Source organism: Dermacentor variabilis, chromosome 3, assembly GCF_050947875.1.
Source record: "Dermacentor variabilis isolate Ectoservices chromosome 3, ASM5094787v1, whole genome shotgun sequence".
Lineage (NCBI taxonomy): Eukaryota > Metazoa > Arthropoda > Arachnida > Ixodida > Ixodidae > Dermacentor > Dermacentor variabilis.
The window spans coordinates 162,535,903-162,549,469 of record NC_134570.1 but is presented as its reverse complement, the minus strand read 5'-3'; the positions used below and the strand labels follow the sequence as shown (position 1 = coordinate 162,549,469).

At 48.3% G+C, this 13,567-nt stretch overlaps 1 protein-coding gene across 1 annotated transcript; it reads right to left on the bottom strand.

Moving 5' to 3' along the window:
• Window positions 1-458: 458 nt before the first annotated feature.
• LOC142574876 (phosphate-regulating neutral endopeptidase PHEX-like) lies at window positions 459-6,459 on the bottom strand. The gene is made up of 3 exons (XM_075683875.1): window positions 5,707-6,459; window positions 1,456-3,182; window positions 459-855 (listed from the first exon to the last, which is right to left on the bottom strand). The coding sequence occupies exons 1-3, from the start codon at window positions 6,457-6,459 to the stop codon at window positions 459-461; spliced, it is 2,877 nt and encodes a 958-aa protein (XP_075539990.1).
• Between the last annotated feature and the right edge of the window lie 7,108 nt (window positions 6,460-13,567).

Genomic DNA, 13,567 nt, shown 5'->3' with positions numbered 1-13,567 from the left:
TACGGCTTCGCAAACAAAAATTAAACAAAGTGTAAACAGCCCGCAAACGCGGCAGATGTCGTCAACGCTTTACGACGTCTGAGACACCCAGATGGGCACATTGTTGCTAACTAAAGGTAAAATTTTCAAATACAAAAGAAGTCAGAGAGCGGAAGATCGGGCAATAAGAAGAAAGCAAAAACAAAAAAGCGATAAAAACGTACAAAACAGGCGTCTTGTATTGCGCTTCCGCCATGAAACGCCCAAACAAAACGCGCCAGTATTGTAGAGTGCGTGGTACGCCAGAACAAGGCACGTAGACGAAGTGCCAGTCGCACTGCTGACGCCCTCACGCAAAGAGCGCCATCGCTTTGAAGAAGATGGCAAGCACATTTCAAGGAATTGCAAGGTCCAGGTGACAGCTATATTGTCTGGCGTGGTAAACATCGCGCGTGATTTGGGTCCTTTCCAGCCCCCACTTATCGGGTGAAGAATGTACACTTCTTCTTGGGATTCATTTTTGATCCGTACGGGCATTGAAAAGCCCGCGCAAATGCCTCCGAATTGCTCACAGCCTTGTTGCAGTCCACCGTGTGCGGACCCACGGCTTCGGGAAGGCTGCACGTCATGTAGCACAATGTCATGAAGAACACCTGATCACCCGAGAGATTCCGGGAAATACCCTGCGGACTGTCGTCGTCGCTTTTGCTGATGGAACGCCTGTACGCTGCGTAGGCCACTTCGAGCGCGGGAATCTCGGGAAAGACGCTGGTCCTGGAGCCGGGTCGGGTCGGATAGGTGGGGGAGTCGACGACGGGAGCCTCCTCTGCAGTCGCCAGGCAGCCGTCCCGGTCTTCGAAGGCTCGAGAAGCGGCGCTGTAAAGAAGAGTAGTGTAATCGCACTAAGTAAGACAGGACATTTTAGATTGCCATTGTGATTATTAAGTAAGCGCGTTCGCATCCGTTTAGCGGAAAAAATTCTGGTAGAAAACATCCACTGTTGAATATTGTGGACGCAGCGATGCGCTTTCAGTTAACTTCTACAATGTGAAGTTCGTATAGTGTTTGGGTGGCTTCACTCTCTAAACATTTTCCAGCTATTTCAAAATGCAGTCGGGCGTACATGAGGGCATATCGCGATATCAAAGTTCTTCAGTCATATATAAGTTCAGAAACTAGCTAGTTCGATTATCAATATACGGGAACATCCGTCTATTAGTACAGGCAAAAGGAGCTCCTGACTGGTTCTTGAAATTTCTTCGCACAATTACCTACAAAGACTAGCTTAGTTCAAACAACCGTGTCATGGCCAACGATAGCGCATCACCATGAGCTCTGACTTGGCGAAGTAGCAAAAATAATGGGTTGATTATGTCTATGATATTAGGAAAGTAGTCTATCTGTGTTGTTCTGGAATAACCTGCCATGTAGAAGTGAAAATCATCACATTCGCAAAACTAGGCTGAAGAAGCTTACTGGGACAAAAAGGAGTCGCCGAAAGTGCCGTTTGGATGCCACCGCAGTCCCTGTTTGTCCATGGATGCGACGAGGTTCACCGCCATGGAGAATCCGAGTCCTCCGTAGAACATAGCTTTGGTCCCGTCAGAGTAGAACAGGGGCGGAGTAATGGCACCCACAGCTACCTTCACTGCGCCACTTGCGGCATCGTACAAGAGGTACGGCAGTTCGTAGTTGACTGCGTAGCTCAAGACGTCGATATTGGCACTCGCATGGTACGTATCAGCGGCAGACCGACTCGATTGGATCCAATATTCTGCAAACGATAATTCGGCGCTCGGAAAAGCCGCGTACATGCGGTCCAGTGACTCGTTCTCCAGGAAATGTTCTGGGGGCCACAGCTGCAGGCGTGTCGAAGCCAGTTTCACGGATGCAAGTTGTCGGTTCTTGGCATCCAGCCAGTCTGTGGCGTTGACCAAAGCGCTGGCGGTTGCAACCAGGTGGTCGAAGTTCGCAGAGATGACGGCGCGTTCCTGTCTTGAGAAACGCGATACAGAGGTGAGAGCAACCACCAGGAGTCGGTAGGCGGTCTCGACAAAACGTTCGCAGAAGTATGGCCGGTAACGTATGACGCCTTGGTCGTACCGGTACTTCAGCAGCTGCAAATCCACTGCCGGTGCCAGGAGCTGCACGCAAGACCACGCAATCAGGGACAGCAGCTGTGTGTCCGTGTACGAGGCCATCACGGCCGCCATGGTCTGGAAGAAGTTTTTGTCAGTTATGAGAACCTGGTCGCTGGGTTCCATGTCAGGCTGAAGCTCTAATTGCTTTAATGCCCTTAGCCACTGCTTCGAGTCCAGAGGCGGAGTGTAGGATCTAATCTTGGCAATTGGCACCAGTAGTTGTTGGACTCCAATTGGACGCATGGCGAATAGGAGCCTTCTAAAGACGTCCTCTTCCAGCACCATGGCTCTCTCTATGAGTGTCTGGTTTATCGTCGCGTCCTTGTCAGAGCTTCCCTTGAGGATGTTGAAGAACGCAGCCCAGTACTTGGCGTATCCGCCGGTATTTTTGATCGTGAGATGGTGCTGGTACATCAGCGGTACGAGTGGGCCTGGATCTAAAGTCAAACGCCAATTCGGTGCGGGTCCCAAGCGCAGTAGTCTTACTTGAAAGAAGAGTGATACCTGCCACTTGAACGCGAGCGTTATCAGTACATCGAGGGCGCTGGTGTCACTTGTCTCTGGCTCATACGGCCACGACAGTCTACATTCCTTTAGGAACTTCCAGAAGATATCCACGTTCGACCCGTACTGTTTACTGTCGCCCATGCATGTGGTGTACATGACTAGCGGCTTGTGGCCAACCCGAATTAGCTTCGCGCCCTCTCTAAGAATTCTTTCGAACAGTGGGAACCAAGATTTCCGTACGTCATCCATGGCTGAGTTAGAGTGCTCAAGGTACCCCTTTGGTGGGGACCAAGCGGAACAGACGTAAGCCCCGAAGTTTTGGCAGGGATTGAGGCTGCTGTTTAGTTTATAGGAAAGGCGCCAGGCGTGATCGAGGCAATCATTGGTCATGCAGTACGGCTTTGTCGGAGCAGTTTCTTGCTCTCGTCTCAACAGAATGACGACGCCGGCTGTCACGGTTGTCACTATGAAAATTAAGATGGCCATGAGGAGGATTTGCCGCTTTGTGATAGGTATCCCTGCTACTCTGACCGCTATCCGTGAACTGCGCTGCCCCTGTAAAATGAAGCACAAAAGAAATATCTCACTCAATCCTAATACCAAAATCACGTGCTGAGAAAAAGTGAGGGCGCGTGTATGTTACCAGAAAGAAGGCACATGCGCTTTTCAAATTATTTCAAATTTCCGACACCTGCCGTTCGGGCATGAACCAAATCCTAGAAACATTGATAATGACGCAGGCCAGTGGTTGTTCTCACTTTTCACTATGTAGATTTGCGTGCTTTTGCTGAGGAAGCAAAGCATGTGTTATATTGTGAAATACGCTGGCGAGGTTACCCAGGAAAACCGGGCTTATGCGTTGACACTACTTGCAATTTTTAGCTCGCTGTTCGGCTCCCCTGTGACAGAATTGCGTGCCGCTATGGTGAAGAGGCTTGTCGTGGAAGGATCTATAGGCCAGAATTTCAGTGCTTGCATGCGGCAGCGGTATCTTGCCAGCGATTTCTGGAACGAGCCAGCGAACGTAGCCATAGCGCTCAACCTCTGCTTGTCGTATGCTTACAACCAGTGTTTGCGTGACTCAGCTGTCGCGTCAACAAACCAGGAGTAGCTGTGCTACTCGCCGTGACATAATGGAGACTGTGGTCAAGATTGAGGTGCAGTAGCACCAACGCTGTGGTTTCAGCCGTTATGGTTTGACACGACGTGCTTGATTATGCACTCCCAACTTCGAGCACTTCCAGGTAGTGCGGCGCACGCGCTGTGGTGCTTTTCACACAAGCATCCTCGATCGGGGGTATTTGTGAGGCACCGGATTGAGAAAAAGAACGACATTTCGTTACTGCGAGCCCCGCTGCCCTCCAACTGGAAAGAGAAGTCGGTATACTAGCCCTCGCAATTATACACAGTATGGAGCGAAGTACTAATAAAATGAGGTTGTCTCGCGATTTCCATACTCGAAAACATTTTCTGTGCTCCTTCCGTACATACGTGCCTCAAAGAAAAAACGTCGACGGATACCGTGCACTGTGTTAATCGATATAAGCAAAGCTTTGTATGCGGTTTTGTTTATTTTTTATTTATTTATTTATGTATTTCATTACCCTCAGGACCCGAGGGCATTACAGGGCATTGCTCTGATTGACGATAATTAGCGGATATGTTGCCGGCGAGTGCGTAAGTTCTTCAGCTTTTAGACCAATATAAGAATGGTGAGTTAATGTTGCACGTTACCGTGCGTGGGCCGCTGCTGTTTGTCTGCGTATTCCACAGAATACACAGGGAGACCTGTGTGCTTGATACGTTGTTGCGCGTCATTGTATATAATGCATGAGAGGACTGGTCATTAGCATTGCTTCACATGGCACATCGCATCGTGGCAGAAGTGTTAAATGGTATTATATAGCTGCACGTAATTCAAAAATTATAATTGCATGTATGCATTGTATGCATAGATTCGGTGTCTGTACCACGTTTCGCTGCGTAGCGAAGACGCTCCTTATACGCGCGACCATTCTTTCGGGCCTGGGTATCCTCGAAGCTGAGTGCATGCTTTGCAGCCATTTTGCTGGCGCATGTTTACCTGCTCCTTCTGCATTCCTGGCGAGCATGCTGTCGAAACGCTTAATACGCCAGCTCCGAGGGCTGTTTTCTGGTTGTGGTCGATTGTAATGTTTACACTATCAGAGCACAGCACGCGACCTGCACTGCTCAGCACCTGCATTTCTGTCGGATAGGAAAGCAAGCGTAGCATCTGCCATACGCACAAACTGTTCAACGCTGTCACAGCGGTGCCAGTCGGGATTCGCGGAGGCGCGCCATCTGGTGGTGTTACGAGAAACCCAGCGGCACTCACGGCACGACCATCACAGCAACGCCCGGAAAATCGTGAGAAGAGGGAAGAAATCTTCGCTTTACAAAGAAAAAAAAATGAACGTGACGGCGAGGCAAGGCATCGGGTGCTGTAGGGTTCTGAAGTAATACCGACATACATCGCTGATCCTTAACGTCTGCGTCACCTCCGCAGCGGGCCGGCCCAGCATTGCCCTATCGTCGGGTTTTTTTTTTCTACATGCGGACACGGTAGTGGGAAAAGTAGCCCTTAACAGCTTCGCTGTAAAAGTTAATTAATTCACGTCCCCAAAGGTTGCAGGAAACGTCCTCCGTAGGGCTTCTTTATCGCGATTTTGCTTCCCACATCTTATAAGTTGTCGGTAAGCTCAACCCCCTAATCCAGCTGGTGGCGGTAAGTACCGTTACAAAGGCTGTCACCACCCTAAACCAGTGCTTTCATGTAGGCTCCGTAGGCATGCGCGGAGGCTAGTGCCATCTGGTAGAGTTGCAAGAAACCCAGCGGTACGCGCGACAAAACGATCACAGCCCCAGCTCCCGGAAAGTTGTGAGAAGAGGCGAAAAAAGCTTCGCTTTGAAAAATACAGCTCAGGAGCTCAGCGACTCCCATGATATGTCGCACATTGCAACGACTATATCCTACACCTTCTCGATTATCAGTGCTCGCACACTGACAGCTCAACCTGTGCACTACGGCGTGGGCTCACAAAAGAAACAGCTCGCTCACGTGTTCCGAGTCCCAGATCGAAGACTTGCTTCCTCGTCGCGTGGCCCGCTGCTCTGCAATGCGATCTCTGCTCAACGCCTTGAGACCTCTAATGAAGGACGAAAACGAAGGTTCGCGCTGGGACCCCGAGTCTTGCGTCGACGACTTTCCTGAGTGTCCGCTTCTCGAGGCCGCGTCGATGGGCACCGCCAGAGTGACGGTAGAGCCGGAGCGTGTCCTCGCCTTAACCGTACCAGGCGGTAGCTTTGCACTGCGGACTTCGGCCGTCAGGGTTGTCTCGGCTGCTTCTTTGTTCGATGTGGAAGATGTCGCAGCGGCTGTGATCGACCGAGCGCCGGCAACAGACTCCAGTGCCAGTGTCGGCTGCGAGGTGTGGCGTTCTGTTGGAGGAGGCTGGCCTTCGGCTTCGGCGACTGCTCGAGCTTTTGTTGGACGCCCATTGGTGGTTCCTGGTCCTACCGAAAAAGGTACTTCCATCGTAGTAGCGATGCCCCGTTTGCGCGTGCCATGTTCGCTGCTACCGTCCTGTTGTTCCTGAGGTGCTGTGATGTTGGGTGTAGAGGGCTGGACGGCGTCATAAAACGACAGTCTTCGCTTACTTTTAGGAGGTCCGTTTTTGGGAATTTGAGCGACCAATCCGGTGGCGCTGGCCACCCCTATCAGTAGAGCTGAATCCAACGGGGCGTCCGCGGGAGCTCTTTGATTGGGATAGCTCGGACAGTGGCGGGTCCCTTCAAGCTCGCCAGAGGACATGGAGCTCCGAGAAGATTCGCGTCCATTGGAGCTCGCGGAGTTTCTTCGAGCACGAGGTCGCCTCTTGCTCTTATCGGCCTGATCCTGAGAGCTCGAAAGCATCTCTTGTTTGCTTGCTGTGGTCGCAAATCGCAGAGCCCAAGATGTGCAATCCGAAATGCCGTTACCCTGCTTCTTCTTCTTCTGGTATTGTTCGAAACAAGCTCGTGACATTCGCAAAGAACCAATGGGGCCGGTTCTCGCAGGCGCCGCTAGCGCCGCCTGGACTGTAATGGTAACTCCACTGATAACAAACAAAAATGTTCACTTACTAAATTTAAATGATGTTTTCAATATTATTCACTTATTATCTAAATTTAGAAACGGCAGGCGACGTCTTAATATTTTAGTTGTTTGAAACTTGAAATGTGTGTTTCGGTGGTGGCGCCACGCCAATGCTTGGACGCGAAACACACCACATGCCACGGGCTTGCTCGTTGCTTGAATGATGCATGGCCTGAAGAGAATTATTGTGATGAATATGTTCCGCAGTTGTGGCACATACCCGTATGTCCCTCGAATGGCGTGACGGAACGGCGCGTAAACTGAAGAATTATTGAAAATTGTCAAAAGAAATGTGCAACCGAAAAGAAGCAGGAACGAGGAATATATTTCACAATTAACCCGTTAAAAAGTCAGTGCTCCAAATGTCGTAGTCACGAACAATGTCCAGATATTCTGCACATTTCTCTTGGCAACTTCCCGCAATGAGCGTGTGTAAATGAATGGGGAAAATTATAAGAAAATTTATATTTCAAAATAAATGCCGACGATCAAAATCTTTAACCTACTATTTCGAGAGGATAGTTACTTCTAGCATCACTACGTTCAAACAGTGTTTTAGTCAGGGATGGGTGGTGAAGTCACAGGACCGGAGGAAATATTTTCGCACCCTCCCGGCAGAGGGCATATTGATTTGAAGAAGCGCTAAATTTATATCGTACAGCGATTCATTACAGATGCCGTTGGAACAGCAATGGTAGGGGGAGTGTATATAGTCAGTCTGCACGCGCCGGTGTTTGAGAGGCAGCTAGGACAGATATATCTATCTATATATATTATGCGTGCGCTCGTCTGAAGCGTGCATGTGTATGGTTGTGTATATGAGTGTGTGTGTTTTGAGTGTATGTGCGCGCGCGCGAGTGCCTCGGTATTTTGTATTTCCATGTGCGCGAACCACGGTATGCGTGTGTGTATGCGTGAATGCGCGTGTGCGCGTACACGCGCATTATTGCATATGCCCGTGCTCTTGCGTGATTGAGGTGCATGCGTGGACGCGTGTCAATGTGTAAGAGTACGAACGTGTGTGTTCGGGCTTCAGCATGCATGCGTGCGATCAAACCGGTGCTTGTTTGTGTGCGCATGGATTTCTGTGCGTACGTACAGCGTGTGTGTGTGCGTGCAAGGGATAAAGATAGAGAAAGAGCGCGTTCGTATGTTTCGGCCAAGGAAACTTTCGGCTATGTAGAGACTCCTGTCAAGTAGCACCACGGCGCCACCTTTGTCCGCTGCCTTAATGACAATTGTTGTATCCTCACTCAGAGTTCGCAGCGCCTCCTATTTCTTACTTGAGCGGTTTCTGTGGCCAGGACGGTGCCTCTGGCATTATTTTATAATTTCTTTTTGAACCATGCAAATGTATATGGCCAAGTATTTGTCGCGTACCTCACCAAGTGTCCATGATTTATCGGAGAGCCCAGACACCACAGGGGCGTCTGCGCAAGCAGGCGCTTGGTGTGCTGCGACATCACGCACCAGAACACATGAGGGTTGGACCCTCCCGCGTGTAGCCGTGCGCGGCTTAGCCGTGTCTGAGGAAAGGGGGATCCTGGTGGTTGAGCCGATGCTGGGCGTTTGGACCTTAAAGGGCCCCGGAAGAGGCAACAAACCTCTTTGGCCTCTGCTTTACATAGATGGCACCTCCAGTCTTCGTGTCTGTGTCCCACTTTCTGGCCTTTCGTGTCTTCTCTTTTCCATTTACTTCCTTTCTCCTTGGCGGCAAGGCTTAAACTTGTTGGCAATGCTGCCTAGGGTACACCATATTTGGTTAAAGCGACAGCGTACCTCTGGCGTTATGCAGACTTGCATAACGTTGGGTTCTCCCCGTTGGGTTCCGTGGTGGGCGGTCGGCGCTGCTGCCAAATATTTATGATGATGATGATGATGTCCTTGATGAGTTTGGCGCTTACCCACTCGCGGGGATTGGCCAAGAGTCGGGCAGACTTTGCTTAAGTGTGCAGAAAATGGAGGTAACAACCTAAAATTTTGTTACATGAATTTAGCCGAGAGAAAATCGAAACGGTTCAGTAGACTGTCATGCTACGTAGAGGAAAAAAAATTATCTATAATATATCAATGCGGCAATAGAGGACGAATAAATAGAATAATATCGTCATCAATGAAATCGGTTTGATTCAATAATAAATTTTTCTAAGGCGAAGCACACATTCCTGTGTGAGTGCCCAAGCACAGACGCTCCGAAAGACAGTAGTACCGGAGTGTTCAATGGCAGGCCAAGCTGTCGCACTGTAATTTCTAATGTCATTTTCCTCACGGAGGAGAAACGCCGGCATACCAGCAAGTAGTGCTCAATCGTCTCTAATACATTGCAAAAATGGCACAATGGGGATATTGCCAGACCAGATCGGTGCATGTAAAAATTTAGATATGGGACTCGACAACGTAGCCTCGTTAATGTAACTTCCGTTTGTTTTGTTTTGCAAAACATCCTGCTCCAAGGGAATTGTAAGTGGCGTAGTTCCAAGGATGACTTAAGGTTCGATTGTGATGTTAAAAGGATGTATCTTCTAAACCTGGCTGACGTGATAAAACCCATAGTTGGCAGAAGGGGAAGCACTGGGCCGCTGATAGAAGCCTTGGCCAAGCTGTCTGCCACCTCATTCATAAATATGCCTTTGTGCCCAGGTACCCATATTAATCGTAAACTTCTCAAATGACTAGGAGCCAGTGAGTAAAAAGTTTTCAATATGTGTGACTCGCCGGGAGCAGTAAGTGAGGTGCACAGCGACAAAGAATCTGTGATTATTACCGCCGTTGTCCTGGAAGATTGTAGCTTTCGTAAAGCTAGGACGACAGCTAGGAATTCCGCTAGGTATATTCGAGTGAAGTCGGGAAGCCGAATAGAAAAATACCAGTCCAATGATGATGAGAAAATTCCAACTCCTGCCTTTTCTTCACTCTGCGAAGCATCCGTTGCTATAATGACGTTAGTGTGGAGTTGATTCAAGTGATCCTGGAGTAAGCCGTTAAGAATATGCGAGGGAAGCTGCTTTGCATTATTTGTGTATTGGTCATCATAAGTAATAACTAGTGAATTTGAGGTGCTGTTTTCCGTGATTATGTCATTTATATTTACGTCTAACGTATTCAATAACGATTGCGATACAATTTGTGGCGTGTGAAACCGTTGCCATCTGACTCCAAAAAATTGGACTCGTTGTTTGATGAAGATGGACTGGGATCTTCTTAGTGGGGATTCATAGAGCCTTATAAATGTTTGGACGGTAAGTATTTTAAATCTCATTTCAAGGCAAGGCAATCGTGCTTCCTTGTAGAGCACAGCGTTGGCTACAAACTTTGGTAGCCCCAGACATAAGCGAAGCGCTTCCCGTTCCAGCAAAACTAGTGGGCGTAGCTTGTAAGCCGCGGCGCCGGAGAATAACACACAACCGAACTCTATTATAGGTCGAATATACATGCGGTAAATCATTATGAGTGTGTCGCTGCGCATGCCCCATCGATAATTACTTATCCTTCGTAATATCCCCATTGCACGAGAAGCTTTCGAAGATATATGGTCAATATGCTGACGCCAATCAAGATTACTATCATAAATAATTCCAAGGTACCTGACCTTTTCCATTTGTGGGATAGTGGAATGACGGTATGAATGGGAAATAGTAACTGGGTCTTGTAGGGGAAAGACAAGAACGGCACTCTTATTTACATTAAGAGACAAGCGAATACTATCCAGCCATGCTTCTAGCTCGCATAAGTATTCCTGTAAGCATTCGTACAGAGACTGAATATCCCTTGCTGATGCAAAAAACGCTATATCATCCGCGTAAACGTACGTGCTTACATTTTGATGATGAGGAATGGAGCTGAGTAGGATGTTAAATAGCAGCGGGGACAAAACTGCCCCTTGAGGAACCCCGCGTGTTTGTCTGAATTTTCCCGATGAAATTCCGCTTTGAGCACAGTAAAACTCCCTGCCCTGCAAGAACTCGGCAGTCCACGTCACGAAGTAGTCTGGCAATCCAATATCCTGCACCCTCTTTATTAATAAAGGGTATTCCACACTATCGTATGCTTTAGAAATGTCTAATGTGACTAGGGCAGCATATTGTTTTTGGTAACGAGCCAACTGAATTCGGCTTTCTAGGTCGATATGTGCGCACCAAATGGACATCCCAGGTCTAAATCCAATTTGGCAGGGGCTCAATAATTCTCTTGTGGTCACAAACTGAACCATACGTGCGTTTAATAATCTTTCTAATAATTTTACGAAATTTGATGTTATAGAAATAGGCCGAATATTGTCTAGGACATACCCTTTGGTTTGGTCTTTCAGCAGAGGAATCACCTTCGCAATTCTCCACACAGGAGGGAACCATGCATATTGTACTGAGTAATTTATGGTATCTAACAAGCCGTTAGGAGCGACTTCAAAGAGAAGCTTAATCATCTTGGTAGTGACTCCATCGAGACCTGGGGCTGCAGTTGATAAACAGGAAACGGCTTGGGACAATTCTGCCATGGAAAACTCTTCGAAATCTTCTTAATTGCCCTGCGCGCAAGGAGAGAAGGGAAGAGAGGTAGCGAAGCAGGTCTCTAACCCTTGCGCGATCACATTTAGAGTGTAAGCTTTTTCACTTGTGGTTAAAACTACCGACTCCCAGTTCAAGGGACGTGGAATCATTTTTTGGGATTTTAAAAACCGAAATAATGCACGCTGATTATTTGCTTTCGAAAGGAATTCGAAATGTCGGACATTGTAATCGTCTTTTGCCGTACCTACCGTTCTTTTAAATGTTCCAGCAATAAATTTATAGTTTTTCCAGTTTTTCGGAGATTGGTTATGCATGAGTTGTTTCCATGCAGCCTTGCGTCGCTTGTAGTCCCGCGAGCACTCGTCATTCCACCAATTTATAGAAGCAGTGTTTTTACATGCCTTTACCTGAAACTCTGATCTTTTGCGCGAATTATCAATGATTGAGCAAATATCCTCGGCTTTCAATGGAGAATTTTCCATTGATTTGAAAGCAGTCCGCAAGCAATTTTTAAATGTACGGTAATCCACAAAAGAGTGGATGCGAGCCTCCACGGTGGACTGCGGACCTACCACTTCAAACACAACAGGCAAATGATCGCTGGTCGTCCCGACATTCACCATTTCCCATGTGGATGTGAGAATACCTGGACCTGAAAATGTAAGATCCAGCACAGATCTGAACAGTCCGCGAAGAAACGTAACTGATCCCGAATTTTGACAAGAAAAGTTATTTGTGATTGCCCAGTCCCACAGACGCCTTCCGCACAGGTCTGTCCTGGATCCCCATGATACATGATGAGAGTTGAAGTCACCTGCCAAAATTATTTCTTCACCGCATTTTGCCATAACCGAGTCTAGTGGGTGTGTATGCTGCACGCCCGAGGGAATGTATATATTGACTAAGGAGAAAGGTCTACTGCCACGGAGAGTAATTTCTACTACTATGCGTTTTCATGGAAACTTCTTTCTCCTCCACTTCCTGATCGCCCTTACAAACAAGGGCGCACCTAGATGTCAAAGTTTTATGGCAATCGTACACAGAACTTTCCCCGCTTTCATGTAATCCACTCTGATAAGCCTGAGAAGACGGTAAGAATGATCTCACACTTCGTAGTCTTGAAATCTCCGACGGAAGTTTCCGGTCCGGGATACAAAGCATCAAAATTGCTAATGGTGATCTTCTCCTAGAGCTCCGAGTTCAGAAACAACATGAAAAACTGTCCAAACTTGTACCTTTTGGGGGTGTTCCACTAACAGTGACCCCCCACCGCACAATGAATACTACCCACGGCATTGCCTCCAATGCTGATCTGTTAGAATTGTCTGAAGGCGAACTTCTATACGGTTGGAATGATTAGAACGTGATCAATGTCAAAATAATTTCGATAAGGCGTGACGGACAAGAAATGGATACCAAGCGCCTAATATTTACATTTGGCTCAGTCAACCTACCCGATACTATCGAGACAGGGTTTGTGAAAATAAGTTTGAGACTGTACATCCCACATCCTTTTTGACGGTTTAAGTGCCAGAGATTCGAACTCAGTTCACAGAAGTGCCGAGGGTGTCAGACTTGTGCGAAATGCAGCGCTAACGAGTACCTCTCTGAATCATGTGAAAGCTTTCTCCGCTGTGTGACTGGGATGGGTAGCACACGCTGCATACTCGCGGTCATGTCCGTCTTGGAAGAAAGTAACAATCAGAGAATATATCATTCAAGGAGGCACGCAAGCGGGATTGATACCTGCCAAAGAACACCTTTGCCGATGTGACGCGGGAGGGGGCAGCGACACAATGGTTTCAGGCGGCTGCTGACCCACACGCAGTGAGCAGGCAAAGATGGGCAAAGTTCGATGAATTAAAGCGGGATAAAAGCGCCTCTAGTGAATGCGGTGTTGCCTTTGGAACGGTCTGTAGAAACTTATACTGCGGTGTATATAGGTAATTATGACCATGTAAATTACAGAAGTCGCAGTTACACGAGTAGCGAAGTAAGTTTCCGCTACATTTCTTCTGCGCTGTGCGCACACGCAGAGCCATCTTGCGGGAAACACAGAAGACGCCCTCCTCGTAATGTGCGGCGCTGCCCCGACACGTGGCGCGCCACTCGCCCGCTTCTTCTTTTCGGGCCGCGCGGAGACCGGTGCGAGGATTCCCCAATACCCTTGCGTTTGATAAGTGTTCTCGCTCTCTCTCCTTCTAACTTCCAGCGTGCATCACTCGAACCCTCCAGTTTAGGCGACGCGGCTCCTTTTTCAGCTCTCAGCGCGATTC

Excerpts from the sequence above, each read along its gene's own strand:
- LOC142574876 (XM_075683875.1), bottom strand. The coding sequence starts at position 6,459 with ATGTCCTCTGGCGAGCTTGAAGGGACCCGCCACTGTCCGAGCTATCCC. Across the intron at positions 3,183-5,706 it reads CGATCTGGGACTCGGAACAC|GGGCAGCGCAGTTCACGGAT; the intron begins GTGAGCGAGCTG and ends TTCATTTTACAG. Across the intron at positions 856-1,455 it reads GGCGACTCCTTTTTGTCCCA|CGCCGCTTCTCGAGCCTTCG; the intron begins GTAAGCTTCTTC and ends TCTTCTTTACAG.